The sequence below is a fragment of the Chelonoidis abingdonii genome, chromosome 22 (assembly GCF_003597395.2).
Source record: "Chelonoidis abingdonii isolate Lonesome George chromosome 22, CheloAbing_2.0, whole genome shotgun sequence".
NCBI lineage: Eukaryota > Metazoa > Chordata > Testudines > Testudinidae > Chelonoidis > Chelonoidis abingdonii.
This window is the reverse complement of record NC_133790.1, coordinates 8,696,363-8,719,941: the sequence shown is the minus strand read 5'-3', so window position 1 is coordinate 8,719,941 and position 23,579 is coordinate 8,696,363. Positions and strand designations below refer to the sequence as shown.

The 23,579-nt window shown below is 38.3% G+C and overlaps 1 protein-coding gene across 2 annotated transcripts; it reads left to right on the top strand.

Annotated features, from left to right (window-relative positions):
* Positions 1–223: 223 nt before the first annotated feature.
* Positions 224–23,004, top strand: CCDC92 (coiled-coil domain containing 92). 2 transcript variants are annotated; one of them, XM_032800571.2, is made up of 5 exons: positions 224–280; positions 13,430–13,545; positions 18,449–18,594; positions 20,047–20,088; positions 21,241–23,004. In XM_032800571.2, exons 3-5 carry the CDS (start codon positions 18,465–18,467, stop codon positions 22,014–22,016), a joined length of 948 nt encoding a protein of 315 aa, XP_032656462.1. In that variant the 5' UTR covers positions 224–280; positions 13,430–13,545; positions 18,449–18,464; the 3' UTR covers positions 22,017–23,004. The 2 variants fall into 2 exon arrangements, with proteins under 2 accessions (XP_032656462.1, XP_032656465.1); XM_032800574.2 differs by lacking the exon at positions 13,430–13,545.
* The last annotated feature ends 575 nt before the right edge of the window (positions 23,005–23,579 follow it).

Genomic DNA, 23,579 nt, shown 5'->3' with positions numbered 1-23,579 from the left:
ACTTTCTTCTCCATGAATGTGTATGTGCAGGGACTGCAGGGTTGTAGCAAAACGATTGCCTTCCACTTCTGTGAGCCTTTGCAGCCCCTGCTGCAGTCTGCTGGGGAATAGGAGGCAGGCAAGGGGGTTATTCTGCTGCCCTGTTACTCCCTGGCTAACTCACTGGCGGGTGTTTCTTTAATTCCCTGTTTCTATTTAGAAAACACAGATCCATTTCAGTGGATGTCTGAATTCTTCCCTGGGAGGGGAGGTGGCATGACTGCTTGTCTGAGACCATAAGGTGTGCGATGGGGGTACCTAATAAAAGAGGAAGCATGAAGGACAGTGTTGCCTTTGAGCTTTAGGGAAGTGACATTATTCTCCTCTTCCGTTGCAGTAAATCTGTAGGGTGGATGAGGAAAGAAAAGATGGAAGGAATGTATGTGGGGAGGGTAGAGGTGGAATCTTTATTCAAGACGAGGTATTTTATGTAAGGAGAGAGCCCATCATTTGTGGAAATAGTAGCAAGGAGTGCAAAGCTTGTGTTTGGAAATGGAGTGTCTTCCAGCCACCTAGCTGCTGTATGTTTATCACCAAACCCAAGAACTAAGGTGGGACGCAGAGCAGGGGTCCTTTCATGTTTGTATGTTGGCACCATAAATTATAATGATATGCTTTTTTAATGTAGTATATTAACTATCAAAAGCTGAAGTAAGGAAGATAAGAGAAAAAGACATGGGGCTGTGGCAGCCCTGAGGGGGGGATTGTAGAGTTCTGAGCTGCATTGCAGGTGCATAAGAAATATCCAGGAGACTTTGTTTAGATGGGTAAACGCTTGTACTAAAATGTGCCTTTGTTGATGATTATACAGTAAGAATTATCCCTCTTAATATTTTAAAATTTCATTTCACATCAGTGTGGATGTAGTGCAGTCCCTGTTTATATACTGCTTGTTGGCTAGTAAATATAGTCCTTTAGGGTAGTACAGTAGTATAACTGTGAACTAGTAAAAGAGAATTATAATCTTGTCTTAGTTTAATATAGGTGTACATTTATGCATTCATAAAACTATACATATCCCAAGGTTCATGTAACTGTTTAAAACTATTGATGCACTGGAACAGCTAATAAAATGACAAAAATAAGAAATCTATCTATTAAATCCCATATATGTTATCTGTTATGTTGAATATTAAAGCTGTACGGTGACTCATGAAGTGTATTGAGATTTCAGTGATGTTTTGTTGTTTCATTGAATTTTCAATTTAAAGGCGGGGAAGTCATGATTCAGGAAGACATTACATGCCTAAAAATATATAAAATGAATAATTGGACAAACTGGTGCATAACTGCTGTAGCTATTACTAAGTGTACTGCGTTAATGTATGTTAAAAGCATTGTTGCAGGAAGAACTGTGACAGCCAAGCTAAATGCTGTATATAAGACTCATAATAACCAAATTGAACATTAAAATTGTAAACAAGTAATTTTGAAAAAAAAATTACATTTCATAAATTTGATTGCAAATTTTAAAAATGTTATCCTTTTTAACAACTGTTTTTAAAATTATCAAACTGCATTTTTCTTTAGCATAATTTGTAAAAAAATAAAAACCTTTTTCAATATGGCTCATTATTAAAATCTAAAACCTTTTGAGAATTATTGTGTATTCATTCGGAGGAGTCATTAGTGAGCCTTTGTCATCAGTGGGCAGAAAGAAAATTGCCCTCTGGTGTTTTTCCTGTAAGGAATGCACTTTTTGAATATTGTGTATAGCATAGTATGACGGACTAGGATTGCAGGTGGAATAAACTAGCTTGCAAGCTTTGCTCTTGATATAATATTTAGCCTGGCATTTACTTTATTTAGACTTTTAAAGGTACTGAAAGATGTCTAAGGAATATTTAAAACCATATGTAAAATGGTATCTACATATTATTTTTATAGCATCAGGATCTCCAGTGTATACTTTGTATGTATGTAAATGGACAAATATAAAATAATACATCTTTTCGCCTGAGGTCTTGAACATGTCATCTCATTATTTTTTATAGTAAAATATTCTAAATAATTAATTTTTTAGACGCAAACTAGTCGTATTTCACATGTTGTATATAACTTTGATCTTTCTTATTCCTGAAGTACTGTTTCTATAACACTTTGAAATCTTTTGTGCCACCAGCTAACAAAAGTGACTTAATTGATCAGTTTGTCAGTAATTAATAGTAGCATTTTTTTTGAAGTGTGATGAGCTGTTGCAAGATCAGTGATCCAAATGACTTAATCGTAATATTGGATGCTTTATGGCAATACTTAGGGATGTACTGGCCAGAGAACAGTGTCTGTAGCTTTTTTGTTCCACAGTCTTTTCCTGTTCTCCCTTTCTTTATTCTAAAAGGGGTCTAGGAATCTAAGATCTGAAAAAAGGGAAGACCTAGAAAAGAAAAAATAGAGGTTTTGTAAGATGGTTGTACTAAGTGACTCTTATTTGAGGTCTGGCTCTTTATGCAAGCTTTTTCATGTCTGTTTACTGAAGTGCACAGTAAAACCATGCTTTTGTATCACAGCAACACCATTATTGTATCCACAGACATACACACCTTTTGTACATTCTGCTTTCAGGGATGAGAATATTTTACTATAAATTAATTGTACGTGCTAAATTAATATTGCATATTGTACAATAAACTAATTTTCCAGCAGCTCCTGCCATACCCTTTGTAATAATTGTGCTGAATGATGCAGCCCAGAAGTGTGGAAGGAGTTAAACCATGAGAGGTTGCCCATTGTTTGTAGAAAAAAATCTCATTACAACTATATAACTAGAATTGTTGATTCCTTTTGCATCTACTATGTGCCAAAATAAAATTTCTAGGACATTCATTCCCTGGCCCATTCTTGTTTCAGTGCTGTATTTTAATATTTTTGTTTGAATCTTAGAGTAAGGTAATTCACTGAACATTGCCATGCTTTGAATTTCTTTGTTTCTCTTTGCAAGGGCCAGTGTTTGCCTCTCTAATGAACTTCTTGTAGCTGATTATAAGATCTGTTACATTTATTAGGCAATATTAAAACTGTTTCTCTGCCTGCAAGAGGATGTAGAATCTTTGTCACTGTTGCCTGAAGAAGTTACTTCTCAGGGGTAATGCTAGTATTATATCTCAGCTAGTTGGAGAAGTCAGTTTACTGGATTATGATAGTTCTGAACGTAGGATAAACACTTGAGAACTATTGTACTTAAATACAGTTCCCCTCCTTCATATTAATATGTTCATAAAGCAACAATATAAAAATATTGCAAATACATTTCTCCCGTTATATTTTGGGGACAGTCTTCCATTCAGTGAATTCAGTTGTAAAATTCTCATTGACTTTGGTTGTAATCAGGCCATTAAAATACTAGGAGATTAATATCAGAGGGGTAGCCGTGTTAGTCTGGATCTGTAAAGGCAGCAAAAGATGACGAAGTGGGTATTCACACGAAAGCTCGTGCTCCAAAACGTCTGTTAGTCTATAAGGTGCCACAGGATTCTTTGCTGCTTTTAGGAGATTAATATTAGAGCACTGGGAGTCCTAGGATCTTGAAGATTGGTCTGCCAGCACTGATTGTGTATCAAATGTATTTTTAGTTAACAAAAAGAGGCAAACATTTAACATTAACTGTGTAACTTTTTCTTTCATGTTGCTTGTTACTCCTGGAAACAACAGATTTCTCACTTGCAGGTAAAGTAAACACAACACTGTTTCTGCAATGGTAGATCTATCTCAGTGCACAGCATCTGTTCTCTGATACAACTCATGCTGAAGATACATATTGTTTGCAAAACAAGCCTTTAAAATAAAACACACTGTGCTCAGAACTATGACAGACATTCTAGAAATTGTTTTCAAATTAACCATTTAAAAAAAAAATCCTGTTTACTCTCGGTTTTCTCTTCAAAACTCTATCAGCTGCTTGCGGACAGTGGGTAGGCAGTTTTCCTGTGAAAATCTGTGAAATCTTTTTGCATGTTAACCCTACAAATGTAGCACTTTCTCTTGCTGTCTTAACTATTGGAAAGCGAACTCCATTTCACGTGGGAATCGGAGTAAGCCCAAAGCAATTAAAAATAGAATGTTGTTTTGTTTCTAGTTAATTTTAAAGATTTGGTTCAAATTGTCCACCCCCTATTATATCTCTAGTCTGCATAATTTAGGAGTATACAATAGCTGGATGTAGTATTAATAAGACAACTGTGAGTGTTTGTGTTTACTCTTCTGTTTAAAAAAATTAATCTGTCATTCATGTGCTGTTCCTTAATTGCATTTTTTCAAATAATACAACCATTGTTTGTCATATGGACCTTTTGCTCTTAAATATCTTATTTTGAGCAGAGTAAGAGAAGCAAAAAAATTGAACATTTGTAGTTCTAAGTCATTATTCTAAAACAATGGAGCATACATTTATGAAACAGTATAACGGGAGGTAGATGAACAGGTAGTGAAATTTTTCACGGTTTTACACTATTTCAGTATTTTACTCAAAAAAAAAAAATACAGTTAAGTATATTAGAAGGCTCACTGCCTGCAAGTTATCATCAAAGTGAAGCAATTGAACATAGGTATAGAATTGTTGTCAGTTGTGTTCTGATTTGGATGTGCAGATGCCTTCTTTGTAAATGAATTTTCCTGGAAGGACCATTCTCTTTGTGGTGCTGAAAGACTCCAGCTTGTTTTTCCCAGATATGTTTTACATAAATACTAGATATAGTTTGAGATTTCTACATTCCTCAGAGTAAACTGTTGATTGTTATGTGCAGATAAAGGCATTTTGGCTTGTAATTAGGTTGTATAGGCAAATAGCTCCAGATAATATGGGGAAGGAGTCCTTTTCCCATAAAAACTAAACCTAAAACAATGGAAATTAAATGCAAAGAACTAGTGTTAATGAAACATGAAAGATGAAAAGTCAAACATTCAGAATCAGGGCATTCCAAAAATGATGGCAAATCCTTTCCTCTGAATCTCTCCTGGGATTCCCACAATATTGTCAATATAAACTCTTCCTTTAAAATAACATGAAAATATTGGATCTGAGTTCATGAGGGACTACTGACACCTGAAATATCCAAGAGATTTGGTTTCTCTATTTTAGAATCATATTTCTAATTTAAACACCGTTATAGTTCCAAATTTATGTACAGAATACATTACACTCAGAGTATGTTCTTGTAGGAAAAATTCTTTGTCTTCTAAATAATTTAGGGCCTGATCCTGCTTTTGAATTTTTTGCTTTCATTTTCAAGGGCCTCTTTAATGAACTTCTTGAAGCTGATTACAAAGCTTCATTGTTACATTTATTAAGTGATATTAAAACTGTTTCTCTACCTAGAAGAGGATGGAACTTTTCTTTCTTTTTCACTGATTATGGAATTGTCTCCAGTAGTGAAAATGACATATGGTAGTTGTAATATTGCATTGCTGTCTGCAAATCTAATTCTATTCAGGGCTGAAGGCAGAGCCTACCCTTTTGCTATGGCTCTCCCTTAGCCCTGATGGAAATTACATTAAGTAATAAACTACTATCTGTTCTCAAAATGGAGGAGAGAGAAATGAAGTGATGTCCTCAAGGAGGGGCCTGCTACTGGCAAAAGGAAGAGAGAGCTCAAATCTGTGCATACAAGCTAGTTGAAATTAAACATTTTTTAGTCAAAAAATGATTAAATTTTTATGAAAAATTGTAGAAATGTTCATGCTTCGTGAAATTGATTTCCTTTAAAAAAGATGTTTTATCAGAATGATTACTGATATATTTTCCTCCTTAATATTTTGAATGAAAATTTCAGAGTTCTGTTGCTGCTGAAGACTTTTTTTTTTTTTTTTCTTTTCCTGACCAGCTCTATGCCTAGGGAACTGGGATCCTGTAGTAATGGACATAGTCACAGCCTATCTACATAGGTATTTATACTGTCTCTGGCACTCCTGACATTGTATAGAATCGTTTGCCCATGATGATGTTGTCTAATACCATCTGTGAATCACTCCAGTGCTGGTAATGTCTTTATGAATATGCCACAGTATTTCTCTGACCTAACAGACGCTTGCTTCAGTCTGTTCTGATTTAATTGTGACATCTACGGGGCTTGTGTAGTCTCAGGGCGTGAGAAGGATTGTATAATCTTCATTTGAATCATCCTTGCCAATACTTGTGATTTTAAGATTGTATCAAATTTACAGGAATTCACTGAAGCTTCTGTAAAGAGTACAAGGTGGCTCATCTTGTTCTTTTTCTGAACATCTAGGAACTTTAAATTGTTGCTATCAAGCCTGTCTCCTCTTAATTGAACTTCCTGCTACTATGCTGGGGAGACCACACATGTCTGTCTGGAAAACAGCAGGGGAAAATCCCCTTGTAAAATAACCAGGAAAAATGTTAGAAATGATTTCTTAACAAAGATAGGACTATATTCTCATTCTGAGGGGAGAAAAGGATGTGTTAATTTTCTCTTTCCTTTCTAGAGACTATAATTATGCTTGAAATATAAAATAAGTCTTAGAAAAATGTGAGGGCAATGATACATGAATCATTGGTGGTAAAATGGTGGCAATGTAGGCAGACTTGTATATCTGAGTCATGAGAGATGTTGGCTTAATATTAAGCATCTTATATGTTTTGTAGCAACCAGAGAAAGGAAGATACTTACCATAGATTGTCGGGAGGAAATTGTATGGTCCTGTTATTATAGTCAAGGCTTCTGCATCACAATTTTTAATCAAAAGGAGAAACCTGTGCATGTCTGTCATATTGTATTATTTTATCCTTTGAGTTGCATGTTTTTCCAGTAACATGAAAAGTCAGTGTAATGGGTTGGATCACAGAAACCCCCTTGGGGCTGCCAGCTGATGTGCCAAGACACGCTTGCTGGCCACAAACACAGACCCGGGTCTGAACCATGTCCCACAAACTGCAAGCTTAACTGAAAGCAAATTAAGAAGTGTTTCTGTCTTTAACACTTAGATGCCCAAACCCCAAATAAATCTGTTTTATATTGTATAAAGCTTATACAGGGTAAACTCAAATTGTTTGCCCTCTATAACACTGATAGAGAGAAATGCACAGCTGTTTGCCCCCCCACCTATATTAATACATACTCTGGGTTAATTAATAAGTAAAAAGTGATTGTATTAAATACAGAAAGAAGGATTTAAGTGGTTCCAAGTAGTAACAGACAGAACAAAGTGAATTACCAAGCAAAATAAAATAAAACACGCAAGTCTATGGCTAATACAGTAAGAAAACTGAATACAGATAAAACCTCACCCTCAGAGGTGTTCCAGTAACCTTCCTTTTACAGACTAGTCTCCTTCTAGTCTGGGTCCAGCAATCACTCACACCCTTATGGTTACTGTCCTTTGTTCCAGTTTCTTTCAGGTACCCTTTGGGGTGGAGCTGCTATCTCTTGAGTCAGTTGAAGACAAAATGGGATTTCCCACGGGCTTAAATAAACTTTCTCTTGCGGGTGGAGGCCTCTCCTATGTGAAGTCCAGCTCTAAGATGGAGTTTTGGAGTCACATGGGCAAGTCACGTGTCAGCAGCCGTTGCCCACATCCTATCTTGAATGTCTCCAGGAAGACTTCTTATATTGACTGTAGCCTTCCAAGATCCATTGTCATTAAGTATTTCTTGATTGGGCACTCTGACCAAATGCTTTACTAAGGCTACTTAAAAATCAAGGAAGTACATAGTGAAGATTCATAACCTGGAACTCAAAAATGATACATGCCTACAAATAGAATGAATAGATTCAGTCGATCATAACCTTTACAGAGATATGTTATATGGCATATGTAGAATAAAGCACATTCCAGTTATATCATATATACATTCATAAGCATATTTCCATAAAGCCTTATGGGGTGCACCGTCACAGTCAGTTTGACAGGAACACTTTTGTCATCTGTGAAACTGAAGCTGACTGGAAAGGGTCTTCAAAAGATACTCTGTACCCCTGCTTTCTTTAGGTGACTTCCTGAAACTGGATTTGCTACAACACCTAAGAAAATATTCTGACGGCTTGTGACTTGTTTTGATCAAGTAAGGAATTGGCTCTCAGATGAGAGGAAGTTAGTTGCCTGCTTGTATAAATAGTGTATTCCAGCATAAGATCTGAATGCACGTCTGGACAGTGCTCAAGTGCTTGGTATGTCTGGAGATGGATGGAATGGGTACCATCTGGAAAGAGATGACTTTTTTGTTTAACTGATCTCCCTCAGTCAAAAATAAAACCTTATAAAAATGGCTAGTTAGCTTCATTCCAGTACTGTCTTAATATGCTCTCTCTCCTGGATTCTAAACCACCATCTCTCTGCTCTTATCTTATGATGTGAGTGTTATATGAAGGCATTCCAGTTTGTCCACGGGAGCCTGATACAGAACCAGAAAAGGCTTCTGACTCCCTCAGAAATATTTTGAACTACATCCAAACACTTCAGATCAGAAGGGGCCCTTCTCTCAGCCCTGCCTATCATTTGTGAAGCAAGATTCCTACTTTTGTCAGCTCTTTCAGTTTAATTTATTTTACTTTTTGATTTAAGAATCTTTTTTTTTAAGAAAAAATACTCTGTAGCACTGAGACAGATCTACCATGAAGCATTTTTTTCTGATATGCCAAAATAGAGTGGGATTTGCCCTCTAAGAGCTGCTGAACGTGTCTGTACTTTTGACTTGTATCAAGATTTCATTTTGCATAATAGTTCATTTTGGCAGGTAACACTGCATCATCCACACACAGCCATGCTGACACTGAGAGGAGCCAGGAAAACATTCACTTCTTGGGGTGGGTAGAAGAATTTTAACATTTATTTAAGGCTTCGTTGTGGAAGGCGAGTGAAGTCTTGGACTGATTCTTACACAAACAAATCTACTTGCATGTTCCTTTCAGTGCACCTGAAGGAATGTTGTTTGATTAAATTTGTCTGTTCCTCTGTCTCTAGGAAAAAGGAAATTGGGAATCTGTGTATGTCCATAAATTTTTATGGGCAGGTGGGGGCTTGATCCTGCATTTCTTATTATATTTACATATTTTTCCTTTTGGTCTCCATTGAGACACCACCTTTGTCTGAAATCTCATGGGTTTAAGGTGGAACGCTATACATTTGTCTAGATAAAAGAACTAGCACAACATTGCCGACATGCTCATTGTGCTAATGCCAGTATGAAACCCATAAGGGTATATCTCTACACCAGTGGTCTCCAACCTTTTTCGTCTGGTGGGTACCAGATGAAGGACCGTGGCGGTGGTGGAACATCTGCCGAAATGCCTCCGAATTTCTGTGGCGTTTCGGCAGCGATGCCTCTCGATGACGTCTCTTGGTGGCAAGTGGCGTCATCGAGAGGCGTCGCTGCTGAAATGCCGCAGAAATTCGGTGGCATTTCGGCGGATGCTCCACCGCTGGCCAGGACGCACGTGCATTTAGATGCCCTCGTGGGTGCCATGTTGGGGACCCCTGATCTACACTGTAGCTGGGAGAAAGTCTACTCAGGCTGGGTAGACATGATTAGCACTCTAAAAATAACAGTGTGACTATTGCAACTCTGGCAGAGCTCAGCTCCAGGGGACTGGGTGGGTTTGAGAATCCATACTGCTACTTGAGCCGCACCATCCACATAACTATTTTTAGTATGTTAGATTGAGCTGAACTAGCATAAGTCTACCCAGACTGGATGTTCACTCCCAGCTGAAGTGTAGACATACCCTAAATACCTAGCACTATTGTAGCTGTAAAACAGCTGTCGTGCTCACTGTTGTTTGTAATCAGCAGAGTTTGACTTGTAAATACCATCCTCTCTTAATTTGTATCACTTCTTAAATATTTGGAAAGGTTGAAAGTTTTTTCTCTTTAAATAGTTGCAAAACTAAATATTTTATGGTACCTGTAACTTAAGTTTTTTCTTTTGACTGTTGGGTCTCTATATGGAATCCAGCCAAAGGGCCCAGTTGCCTTCAGCTTATAAAAAGTCACCACTATCTTACCTGCTCAGAAAAAAACTCAGATTCCCATGCAAGTAGTTCTTGAGTCTGGATCTCCTTGCTATGAAGATTTTCCCCTTAACGTAGTAATTTTTGTACTTGTTTAGTTCTGCCTACGCTAGGAAAGGGATGCTATCAACTTGAAACGGAGTCAGTTTTTTTAAATAAGTTAAAAGTAGTTTCAGGTACTGAGCTTGCTCCAGAGTCTATTCCAGTTATTTTTTGTGACTTTAAGAAACAATCCCTTGTTGCTATGTGAAAGACCCACACAAATAGGGAAACGGATTGTACATGGAAACAGTGAAACTTACTAGATGTAAGGTGTTTGCTTACTTTAGGCTATCTGACATCTGAAAAGGTTATTATTTCCTCTAGCTTTTCGCTTGTAGTCAGCTTGCATATTATTTCTAACAGTAACTAAAAAAAATTTCAGACAAAAGTGTAATTTTTAAGTTCAGTATCCCTGTAAGTCTTCTGAACTAATTGCAAAAAAAAATATTCCAAATCATAAAGTTCAAAGTTAGCTGTCTTTTGTTCAAGGACTGACTGTGTTACAATGAGTTGCCATTGGTGATGTGTGTATTTTCAGGACACTGCCATTGTTTTTAATTGTGCACCAGTCTAGTGCTCTCTTCATCCATATGTCTCAGCATGTTTGAAGATGAAATGTAGAGCGTGAGATGGAGTTTCAAAGGTCATGTTATTCACTCAGAAGGGGATTACAAATTTTAAAATTCCACCAGCCATGCTGAGTGCATCCCATTGAACAGCACTGAGTTCCTGTGAAAACAAAGCAATATCCTCTCTCTCTCTCGTCCTGCAGGAGTGGCGAAGCATAAAAGTTCTATCAAAGTGTTTGTGCAAAAACTTAACTTATTTTGAAAAGTACAGTTGATGCACCCAGAAAAACTCCATACAATTCTGTTCGTACATGTGTGCTCAGCTGACTACCTGCATTCACCAGACTATGAAGCATCCTTCCAAGGGAGCAAAATAACCTTTATGAGCACATAAGGGAGGGCCATGCACCATCCTTTTTAGTGGCTTTTGCATCAGTCTCCAAAGGCTATGGTCAAGTGGGTCTAGTTCTGCCCTCAGCTACACCATTGTAAAATGAGAGTAACTGCACTTAACTCTCGGAATCTGGTCCAGACTATCTAGACATGCAGTACTAATCTCATTAAGGTAAACTTAGTCTTTTTGTTTCAATACCATTTGTAGTTCTTTGGCTCATGCCCGACACAAAGCAAAATAACAGTCAAAGAGCTGAAATGAGCCATCCTGATTATCACTACAAAAGCTTTTTTTTTTCTCCTGCTGATAATAGCCCACCTTAATTGATTAGTCTCGTTAGAGTTGGTATGGCAACACCCATTTTTTCATGTTCTCTGTGTATATATATCTTCCTACTGTATTTTCCACTGCATGCATCCGATGAAGTGTGTTTTAGCCCACAAAAGCTTATGCCCAAATGAATTTGTTCGTCTCTAAGGTGTCATAAGTACTCCTCGTTCTTTTTGCTGATACAGACTAACATGACTATCACTCTGAAAACAGTCAAGGAGCTGTCTTCATGTAATAGTGACAGCGCTCTGAGTAGGCGGACAGTTGTTTAGTTCATTTCCGTTGACCATGGGGGAACTCCTCATTAAAAGCATTAATGGCAGCATTATCCTGTTCAGTAAGACTTTTGGTGCAGTATATAATTCCCAGATCACAAACATTCCCTGGCAAAGCAATGAACAAAACCCTATTGAGCAAGGACAAAGGGCTAAAGTGTAAAGAGCAAGCTATGTATGCAACATAAAGAATGAGCTGCTTCAAAGGCACCAAAAAGAAACGTTGATTGTTTCTGAACATAGTGTACTCTGTAAATACTAGACACACCAGGAAAGGTTAAGGTATCTCCCATTCTTTTCTAAATCCTCCTTTGCTCTGCACTCTTCTGGGGTGTTGGGCCCTGACTTTCAAACCTCTTTCTTCTATTCCCCTGCTTAAATCCATGCTTGTGATACTCTTGGGGAAGTGTGTGGGAAATGTTTAATATACAGACGCTCCCCGACTTATGCAAGTGTTCTGTTCTGGAACGCCTTGCGTAACTCAAATTTTGCACAAGTCGGAAACATATATCCGACAATTACACACACAAATCCATAAAACTCCTCCTATTTCTAGTTTACGGAACTTTTTCTGTAAGTGCGGATTTGCATAAGTGGGGTTTGCGTAACCTGAGGGCATCTGTATTCCTAGTTTGTGATCATCTTGGCCTAGAAAATTTAGCCCAACCACAGACTTAGTGAATCAGTAATAGAGGTCCAGCTTGTTACACAGCCAGGTTTATTCAGGTTGATCCTTTCTTATGCTTATATGATTTTTGTGCTTTGGAACATCAGTTTCAGAATCTTTGGACTTCACTTGAAATGGGTTGTTATGGATGGTAAGTTTGCATCCTGTTCGGTTACTTTGTGCCTAGCAGCACAAAACAACTTGCTGTCAACCCAGGAAAATAATAATTTATACTTTTTATTTAACTGGCTTCCACTTGAATAGCTCAAGTGAAGATTTTTTTATTCTTTTCCCAGATAAGTAAATTTGTTCAGCCCCTCCTCTTTTCTTATACTACCAGATGGGTAGTGCATTAGCTAATACGTATCTAGCAAAAAAACATATTGCAGAATTAGAGCCAGCTGAATAATAATTGATCAACTAGCGTCTGAGAAGCTGTTCAACTGTCAGTTATCTGAGTTTTTCCAGTTCTTCTCCCTATCCACCCCTTGCTCTAGGAAAAGTCATCTTAATTAGGATACAGTGACATTTCTGCACTGCAAAAGCATAGAATTCAAAAGGCAGGTAGCTGTTATATGTCCATACCATGACTCTGTCTTCCAAAGATATAAAGTTCCCTCTTATTTGCACGGAGTGATATTTTCCCCCATTTCCAAGAAAATGCACAATTCTTTCCACAGAGACTATATGGGGTTGTTTCCACCTGTTTTGGAAGAAGGTATGGTTCGGCAGGGTACCGGTGAAATTGGGGGGGATGCCAAAAAACCCATGGAAACTTCAGCAGACGTGAATGCTGCTTTGTGTAGCATTACCTTTATCGTTGCCCTTCACCTTCTGTTTTTCTCAGAGGAGAAGGTAAGGTTCAGGCATGACCACAAGGCATCCCCTGGGATTTGCTGTAGTGCGGAGTAAAAACACAGGAAGACCCCAGGATATTCTCAGGATTAGAGGGCTGTCCTCCCTTTATCATCCAGAGGAAGGGAAAAAACTGCTTACCTGAGAGGGGCTGCTACCTCAAATTCTTGTGTATTAAATTCTATAGATTTCCTGATTTAACTTCTGCAGGGAAAAAATGTCCTAGGTCAATATTGTCAATTTCTGATGACACATTTTTCTGCCAGCCTCATAAAACTAATGTTTTATTTTTCCTTCAGACTAGTTAATCCCAATGTGATCCTTAAGACCTAAGGAAGCTATGTGGGGGGAAAAAAAAAAACTCCTGATGTGGAGTTATACTACTGTATAATAGGTGCTGAAGAAATCCAATCAGGTTGTCTTGTTTTCTGACACATAGTATTATTTTATTGAATATATTTATTTGGAACATCTTTTCTGTTACTTCTTTGTGTCTTTAAGTCTTCTAATTTTTTCTTAAAACTTTTCACTTCACTTTAACCTACAGGCACAAAGCTGCTGTCGGTAACAATTGTGATAGGAAAGGTTTCTGGATATTATTTATAGACATCTCTTTAAAAAGAAAAAAAGTTTATTTTTATACGCTGAAATTAACCAAATAAATGGATTGCTGATATTAACAAAAATCCTGTTTGAGCCCCCATCTGCCACTGTAGTTTTTTTTTTTTTAAGAGTGTAAAGCATTGTAATCATATCTGAGAATCCTGCCATGTTTGGGGAATGGTCTCTAATACAGATTTCATTCTGCTGTTGCATTCAGTCAGTGAGAATACAATGAGCACTTAAGAATCAGATGATGCTGTAAAGCTTTTATCTGGCTGAACTTGGCTTTGCAGAGTAGGCTACATCATTCTGAAAAGGTAATGCAACAGAAATATTGACAATGCTTAAAATGAATGGTGCCCCAAGGTCACTAAAATAGCTGAAAAGTCCATTTAAAAATTACCATCTGGCCCTATGGGCGCTGGCAAAGTACAGTTGTGGTGGCAACAGGGTGACTCTCAGCGAAGCCTCCTCCCTGACTTGCAAAGCAGTTATGACTGTGCTGAACCAACTCTGTTTTACTGAAATCTGGGTTTCACCAGAGCGTCCACCCAAAGCTTGTTACTTGTCCAGCCCAATAGTCTTTTGCTTAGAGCACTGTTGGGCTATAACTTTCTATTGCTTTATGTATTATGATTATGGTGATTTTTAGTTGCCTACTAACTAGCTTTGTACGTTGCCAGCAAAGACTGAACTAGCATTGTTAATTTAGATTTTTTTTGTAAAACAATCATTCTAATCCATGAGCTTTTTTCTGCAAATCAGCTGAAAGCTCCATGCTACACTTCCATGGAAACTGATTCCCAAAAAGCCCCTTTACCCCATTTTTGACAAGGCAACTCTTGTTTCCATGGGAATAGCAGCCTCCAGCTGACTCATCAGAACTGTAAATTTCAGCTCTGTCTACTAAGTAAGATCACAAAGACCCTGTTTTTTTAACTATCAGCTAGATTAAAAAGGCCCAGAAAACCTCTGGTTCTCACGTTGGGGTGAGGGGTTGAAGTTGAAAAACAGTGTATGTATTTTTAGAAACATTTTTCAATTTCGTTCACGTAATTTGCTGTTAATGTTCCCAGATAAAGATTTTTTTAAAAAAAAGTTATTATATACCTAAAAAAAACATCTTTTATGTTTTAAGTTCAAGCATTTAGCATTGCCAGTGTGACCTTAATTCTTCCCCCTTGTTTGTCCACCCTGTGCCCTGAATGAGTCAGGGATCCTGGTGGGGGGACGAGATCATGTAATTAAATACTGTATCATACTGCATGTGGCACAAGAAGGAAGAAACAAGATTGCATGGGCAACCATAAATCTGGCACTTCCTAACTCTTGAGTACTTGACTTTGCCATTTTAGTGGTGTTCACTTAACATAGTCTCTTGTGCGTACTTTTGTCCTTTTTTAAACAAACTCTGTTATGAACAACTGTGGCACCCCTCATCATGTGTCATCAGTGTTTGTACCTTGAACCTGCAGGACAGACTTCTGCCACTGAGCTACAGGGCTAACTACAATAGCTGGCAGTAGGAGAAGGCTGTTGTCCCAGCTGGGGTATAGGCTACTGGAGCCAGGGAATGCTCAGGAGTAGCTTGGCACAAATCTTTATTCACTCTTTCTTGGAGTTTGAGGGAGCTCCTGCCCATTGTGGTGCTGTATTAAACGTCTGTCTCAAATCTGGACTTAGAGTTCAGCCTCTGAGTGTTTACTGTGAACCTTCCCCAAGCTTATACCCAGCTTGGATCTATCTCGCTGCCACCAACTAGGACTATTGGGGTTCCTAGTTACCCCGAGTCACCCCAACCTTTCCCTGGGGGACCCCCAAGACCCAGAACCCCTGGGTCTCCCTATCTCAACGGGAAAACAAGCTCTTCCCCCTTGTCTCCTCGTTATCTGCTCCCCCGCTTCCCCCTCCCTTTTCCCTGGGTGAGCCTGGGCGATGCAGTACTTAACTCCTTGAAGGCAAAACAAAGAGGGAAATCACCCTCCCCCTGAGGCGATGCATTCAAATCTAGTAAAGCTAATATAAAGAGATTTTCCACCCCCCCTTCCTGTAGCCTCACCGGAGAAACCCCAAAAACCTCAGCCAGGTTTTAAAAAAGAACTTTATATAAAAAGAAAGAAAATACAAAACAATAATACTGCATTAAGAGATCAATACAGGCTCTTGCTTATAAGAAAATATGAATAAACAGTCTGATTTAAAAGATAGCCCCCTTTAAACCAGTCCAGCAAATCAACACACCTGTAAATACAACACAAAGCATATAACAGCCTATTTGCCTTGTGGCCTTTGTACTCACACTTTGTAGGAAAATATTAGAAAGAAATAGGAGTTAGCAGAAAAGATGTTTCCTCCATAGCTGGGAAAAACAAAAGACCTAGAGTACACAATTCCCGCCCCTGACTTTTAAAAAATCCAGTTCTCTGATTGGTCCTCTGGTCAGGTGTTTGGTTCCCTTTGTTCACCCTTTACAGGCAAAAGAAAATTAACCCTTACCTTACCTATCTACTTATGACAGGTGCCCCCAGAAGGGAGATGAGCCCCAAAGCACATGCCAATATGGGAGAAGCCCAGTTCATGCTCACACACACCAGCTGTTGGAGCAGTTCCACATTTCCGGTATAGCGTGTGCTGATGTCGCTTTATCAGCATGCACTCAGCTCTTTAGAATGTTTGTTGTCAATTATTATTTTGATGTGGCGCCAAAACTTTCCTGAGGCATGCAAGAAAGAGAAGGGATATGGTGGTTTTCAAACGTTTATAACTTTATCAAACCTCAGCAACTTCATGGGACCAACAAATGGCACTTCCCTAGCCTGAGGGTTTTCTTCCTGCAGAATTTCAAAGACCTGCTGCAAACAGTGGAGGTGTTAGAGCTTCTCAAAAAAAAAAAAAAAAAGTCACAAGAATCTTCTCATAGAAAGTGTTAGGCAACCTAAATAGAGGTTACTACCAAATCAAAATGGATCAATAAGTGCAGCAGCACTGGATACCCATACTTGGTTGTCTTGAAATTTGGCATTACTGATATTACAGCTTTCTTTAGTGGAGCATTAAGTAATTAGGGAAGCTGGTCTCTGGGAAGCTGGTGTTCTGTCATAATTTCGTCCCGAAACCATGTAATTCCTGGACACAACTTCCACATGTGCAAGAATGTTCCCCTTTCTCTGCAATCTCTCCAAGAGATTTTAAAGTGATGAAGGTTCAGTTAAACACAGGGGCTGAGGTTACAGAATACCTCACATCAAATGGAGGTCTGGCAACTATATCAATTGCATAGTATCACTTCTGGATTTCTGGTAACTACTCTTTGCAGATCACCCTGGGACTAGAACACTCGAAAATGCCCTTTTAAAACAATCTCAAGAATCAGACCCTGACCACTGCCTTAATGCCTTTCTCCAAAAGGAGAATGTATCTACCCTTCCCACAGGTCCCATCTTGCTTTTGTCCTTGATTACACCATGCTGAGTAGAGTCCCCGTGGTCACACTTAGAATCATTATTGTCTTCCCATGAGCTGCAGTTATTATGGTAGTGCAGTGGATAGGTGTCTTTAGTGTTGTGTAGCTGTGTCACTCAATGTTGTACTATTTGTAGATTATAAAGCCAGAAGAGACCACTGTGATCATGTCGTCTGTTAGCCATCTCCATCTCTTCAGTGTCACAGAGAACATCTTCTTTACCTCAGTGTGGGTGCTTTGGGGAAGATCCAAGCCCTGGATAAGTACTGCCTTACAATCTGTAGAATCCAATGTCTTAATGTTTCTGTTTGTACCAACGTTTTATGAGTACCAAAACAGGTCCATATTCTTTTTTAAATGACACATCCCATTGGTCCATTGTCTTGTTCTATAGTATGTCATCACAGAATCTTGGAAATTCTATCTTGTATGGAAATGTCAGGAGGCTGTTCTCCAGTACTGAGAATCCTACAAGAAGTTGCAAGGATCTGTACTACAGTGCAGTAGAAAATGCGATAAGAGACGGAATAGCGCCACACAATGTAGAGTTCTCCTCGAGCAACCTTCTCTTAGTGCAGGTTCCATTGTATAAATTTGAACAAAAGCCAACTTCCATTCAGTAACCTTAACAACAGCTTCCAAGTGTCCCAGTCCTGGAGGTTTCCAGCACTGTTTGTCTCAACCTTTAGTTAAAGGCAAATGATTTGCTGTCTCTTCGACGTTCCCATAATTAGATTTCACCATACTTGTCTACAGTGCACTTCAGTGCTCTGTTTCCTTGCCCTATGTAGGGGGAGTTACCACACGTGCCTGATTTCCTGTGCCTCAAGAGGTGAATCAAAGTCCACAGTAAAACAAACATCTATTATTCTGTTTTCTTGGAACTCCACTTTTATCTTGTTAAGGGATTAGTGCCTTAAAGCCTGTCTGGAGCTAATGCTTTAAATGTGTTTAACTACAAACAAATGAGCACCCTGTGCCCCTGTCCCTGGCTCTGAGCATAGAGGCTGCTGCCTAGAATGCACTCAGACTTTCTGTGAATGTTAATGACCAGTTCCAACAATAGGTGTCATTAAATGCTTTAAACAGGTAGCGTGGATGCCTTTTACTCTTTGTGAGCCTGATACTGCTTTTGTACTGGTTCAACACTAGTGTAACTCCATGGACATTATCGGAGTTGCTCCTGATTCACCCAAGACTAGAATTGCACTCTTTATATCTGCGCTATAACTCTGACTCTCTTTAATAATAGGTTCCTAGATGTCAGGATGGCAGCATCAAACCTGGAGAATCAGTTGCACAGTGCCCAGAAGAATCTGTTGTTTCTCCAGCGGGAACATGCCAACACACTCAAAGGTTTGCACGCTGAAATTCGACGACTGCAACAGCATTGCACAGGTAATTACATAAATACTGCCAGCAGTATTGCTATGACCACGCAGCAGCTCAGCTTTTTGCAGGCTTCACTCCCAAGTCCTCTCCTTCCTGAAGCCATTTGAAATATTGTTTCACAATAGTATTCAAATAGTATTTGAACAACTGCACTTCCAGAAGAAGCTTTGTATTGTATTGGTATTATATTCTAGTAATCTCGTAAAAATCTGCAGGTTCATGCCACTTCAGTATTGAAATCTCTATAAAGCATCATCTCCTGTGTTGTACTTAGCTCAAACAATGTAAATTTCTGAGTACACAAACTGTTGTCATAAATAAAGTACAATTGTTAAAATAACTGAAGTGTGTTTTGTAAAGTGTTCTCTCATATTTATTTCACGTACGTTGGTTTACTTGCTAATACAGTAATCTGCAGAGGGTCCCTTAGTTCAAAGTAGAAAGGTTCTGCTATAATTTATTATAGCAAATAATAATGTACAGTAGAACCTCAGTTACGAACTGACCAGGCAACCACACACCTCAATTGAAACTGGAAGAATACTATCAGGCAGCAGCAGAGACACCCTCCCACAACAAAGCAGTACAGTACTATGTTAAAAATAAACTACTAAAGGAATAAAAGCAAAGCAGCATTTTTCTTCTGCATAGTAAAGTTTCAAAGCTGTAGTAAGTCAATGTTCAGTTATAAATTTTTGAAAGAATAACCATAATGTTTTGTTCAGAGTTATGAACAACCTCCATTCCCGAGGTGTTCGTAACTGAGGTTCTACAGTATTGCTGTTTTAAGGGCTTATAAAAATGTTTGTCGTGCAAAATACGTATGTATGGTCTAGCAAAACTATAATTTGCCCTCAGGTCTAATATGTTGGTGAAAACTGATTTTGATTTAGTAGCAAAGGTCACTCTTGCATTTCTACTGGCTCTATTTAATATGAATTATTATACCAGCATCAAATGAACCATAGAAACCCTGTTAGGTCCCAACTAGTGTGTATTCCCAGCAGGATTTTTCCCTATAGTATATTCTCCAAAGCTCTGTCCAGTGAACAACTTTTGAGAGAATATTTCACAGTATTAGTGTACAAGTGTACATCGGGCTCAAGCAAAATATAGCCTATTAAACTAATCAATGGCAAACAGTGCTAATAAGTGAACAATTGGACAGAACGGATTTTACTCTTCAATTTTAGTCATGAAAATCATTTTAAGTATTTACATAATAAACATGTCAGAACACTTAATTCAATAAAATTAAACCCAAAACTTAACATGTGCAGCTGCAGGATACAGGGGTAGTTTGGGGAGCATTTTCTGTAGCTATCTTTTTTAAATCTGTTGAGCAGCCTTTTGCTACTAGAAACATCTATGAATGCAAAAGACAGTTCTAATCTCTTTGCAGATATGCTCTATTTTTATCATATATAATGTCCAAAAAATAAAACGTTTCTTTTTTAGATTTGACCTATGAGCTGACTCTGAAAAGTTCAGACCTGGCAGGTAAGAGATGCTGTGCAGGTGATGCTTTTCATGTTCCGGTTAACATCTTACATCTTTGGGGCTGGTGGGGAGGTATAGGCATGCATTTTATTTTATTTTTTTTACAATGCAAGTATATAATAATACTTTTCACTTAGAATTTATAGTGCCTTCCAACTCAGGATCCCAAAATGCTTGCTTTCTTGCTAAGCTTAATTGCTGAATGCTTGTGAAGTGTTCCTATCTCAGGGTCACAAAAGAAGCCTATGGAAGAACCAGGAATAGAACACACAACTGCTGACACCCATTTCTTTGTTTTAACCACCAAAGCATCATTTCCCTTTTCCAGTACAAGAGGACAGAAACTATAAATACTCTCACTTTGCCCATAAATCACATTCTTGAAACTGTGTGAATACTGTAGCTGCATCACAGATCTGGAGAAAACTGCCAGGCATTTCAGATGTGCTGTGCTTCAGCTGCTGATACTTTAGAGTGTAATGCTTGCTGGAGATAACCCTTAGACTAGGAAAAGGGTACAAAGAGTTAGGCCTCACAACACGCCTTTGTATTAAGTATTTGATTGTACCTATTTTACAGAAGGATAAGTGAAATATGAAGAGATGAAGCGATTTGCCCGAGGTGTCATGCCATGGCATTGGGGCAGCCAGGAATAGTGCCCAAGAGTTTTGACTTCAAGAGCATTCTTCTAACCATTAGCTCACCATAACATTTATAGACTTTCTAATGTGGTACAGCCAGGCATTCTCCTAGCCAGGTGAATGAGTTCTTGTTACTCTTTGTGGCCTAGCAGGATTTGCAAAATGACTTAAATTTGGGAGTGTTCAGCAATGAAAATTTACTATAATCTCTGGCTACTTTCCTAGAACAACTGAGCTATCTTCATTTTTATTTCAGGTTGGTATCATCAACTGGGTATCCTCCCCATCCTAAGCTGTTGAATGTGGCATTGATCTTGTATCTAATTTTTTGTTTAACTAAGAGCTATCGTGTTAGCTTTTAAACTATGAAGTGGTCAGTGTATTTCCAGAAGTTAGCCTTTGGGATATTCTTACATTCTGAGAATTAATTTTAAACAAAGGAGTTGCATTGCTCATTTTTACCTAGCGGCTATAATTAGCTTGAAACCATTTACTTTTCCTGTTCTTCTAGAAAATGGTAGTTCAAGAAGTGATGAACTCAGAAGAAAATGTGAAGCACTTGAAGCTCAGCTGAAAGTCAAAGAGGCTGAAAATAATGAATTATTAAAGGAACTGGAACAAAAAACTGCAATGATAATGGTGCTGGAAAACACCATCAAAGAAAGAGAAAAGAAGTATTTAGAAGAGTTAAAAATGAAAAGCCATAAGCTAAATATGCTGTCAAGTGAACTAGAGCAGCGAGCAAGCACTATTGCATATCTAACTTCACAACTGCATGCTACCAAGAAAAAGCTTATGAGTTCAAGCGGGACTTCTGATGCCACCCCATCTGGAAGTCCAGTATTGTCCAACTACAAGCCAGCTCCTCCCAAAGATAAGCTACCTGAGACTCCCCGACGCAGAATGAAAAAGAGTCTGTCAACACCACTAAACCCGGAGTTCGAAGAGGCCTATAGATTAGGATCGGATAGTCGAAAGCTGCTGTTGCGAGAGCCTGTTGATGCTATGCCTGATCCCACTCCATTTTTATTGGCCAGGGAAACTGCAGAGATCCACCTGATCAAAGAAAGGCCTTTAGTTATTCCACCCATTGCTTCAGAACGCACATCAGGCGAATCACGCAATCTGGCAAAAGAGAAGCAGCACAAGGCGCATATTGGTGTGGCACATCGAATTCACCATGTAACAACATCCCAGCCTCAGCCTGAGGTTGAAACATTAGCAGTGGATCAGGTCAATGGAAGTAAAGTGGTCCGAAAGCATTCAGGGACAGACAGAACTGTCTAAGTGAAATGATTGATGTGATGCTCTATTATTCTGTTGCTGTTTATGCACTGTGATCAAATAGGATACATCTCATCTGCAGTAAAGTTTCTTTTAATGCCCCATGCATGCCAAATTTTTTCCAGATCTGTCATTAATAATTATCCTACTTCAGTGAAACACAAATGAGACTCTGTTCATATTGTAAAGTATATAATTACTGAATGCTGTGGCCAAATCTAGGTGTACCTGACTGCTTGCTTCTAAGTACTGCTCCATTTACTATAACTGCATATGTGGACAAAAGCACAGGCTACACTCTGCATTATTAATCAACATCAATGAAAAAAGATACTAATTATAAACCTCCAGCAATATGTATTGGCTGTTAATGTTTAAAATGTCAATGTTCCTTTGAAGTCTTGATGGTGTGTATGTAGCATTTCATACACAGACTCTAACTTTCATGACAAAGCCTTTCTTATGGCAGCATTAAAAATAATGCAGATATGTTAAGATAACCTCTGAAAGAACTTCTTTCAGGTGGTCCTGATCAAACTGTGTTCATATTTTTGTTACATTTCTCTCCACTATTACAAAATTTACCAACAAACTTTATTTTATTAATCCTGTATTTTGATTTGTGTTCTTTTCTTCATTCTTTTTAACAGTTTCAAATGGTCATAATATATAACTGACTGTGGTGGGAGTGTAAGAAAGATAACACCAATTGAAAAACTATTGTGTAAGTTGTCATGGAGAAAGTATGAACACTGTCCTAATGGAAAGCAGGCTCCTGCTTTGGAGTTTAGAAATTGAATGGTTAATATTAATCTTACACTAATTAATACTTTGCATTATGGTGCCTTTTGTACAAGGCTCTGAAAACGCCTTACTAATGTATAAAAATAATACACTGCACAAAAAGTGCACTATTGAAATGTTTGTTTTTATACCTAGCCTGTATACAGTATACAACAGCATAAAACCCATCACACCTAACCAATGACTTATTTGTTTTTGTTTTAAGTTTGAAAGAACTTTATGGAGACACCAGGCTCACTCTGTTCTGAGGCACACTCACGGAAGGATGCAAAACCCAAATGGTATTTTTAGAGTTATCTGAGAATGTTAACCTTGGGAGCCTTTCATCCCATTCTCAATGTTTCAAATGGTTTTGGAGAATTCCATTACTAAAAGTGTCAATTATTAGCAAAGTACAAATATTCTATTGGGTTTTTTTAGAGGATGGGGATCTACGATTCAAAGGAAAAATTAGTTACTAAACTGTGAGACAAAAAAGGGGAATGTTTTCCTTTCTAACTCAATTTTAAAAACTGTTTTGGTTTAGTGATCTCTAGTAGCAAATAAACAGAAGTATGTAAGTAGTTTATCCTCAACCCCCTCATTCCAGATGTTTGGAAGATGGCCCTAGTTTGCAGTTCTGAAGCACACTTCAGCCACAGATCTCAAGGTACTTTACAGCAGTGGATAAATCTCATACTCATTTTAACCCATGTCTTGAAATGACTTCCCAAGCAACCACAGGAAATCAGTACTAGAGAACCTGGCTTTCCTCAGGGCATT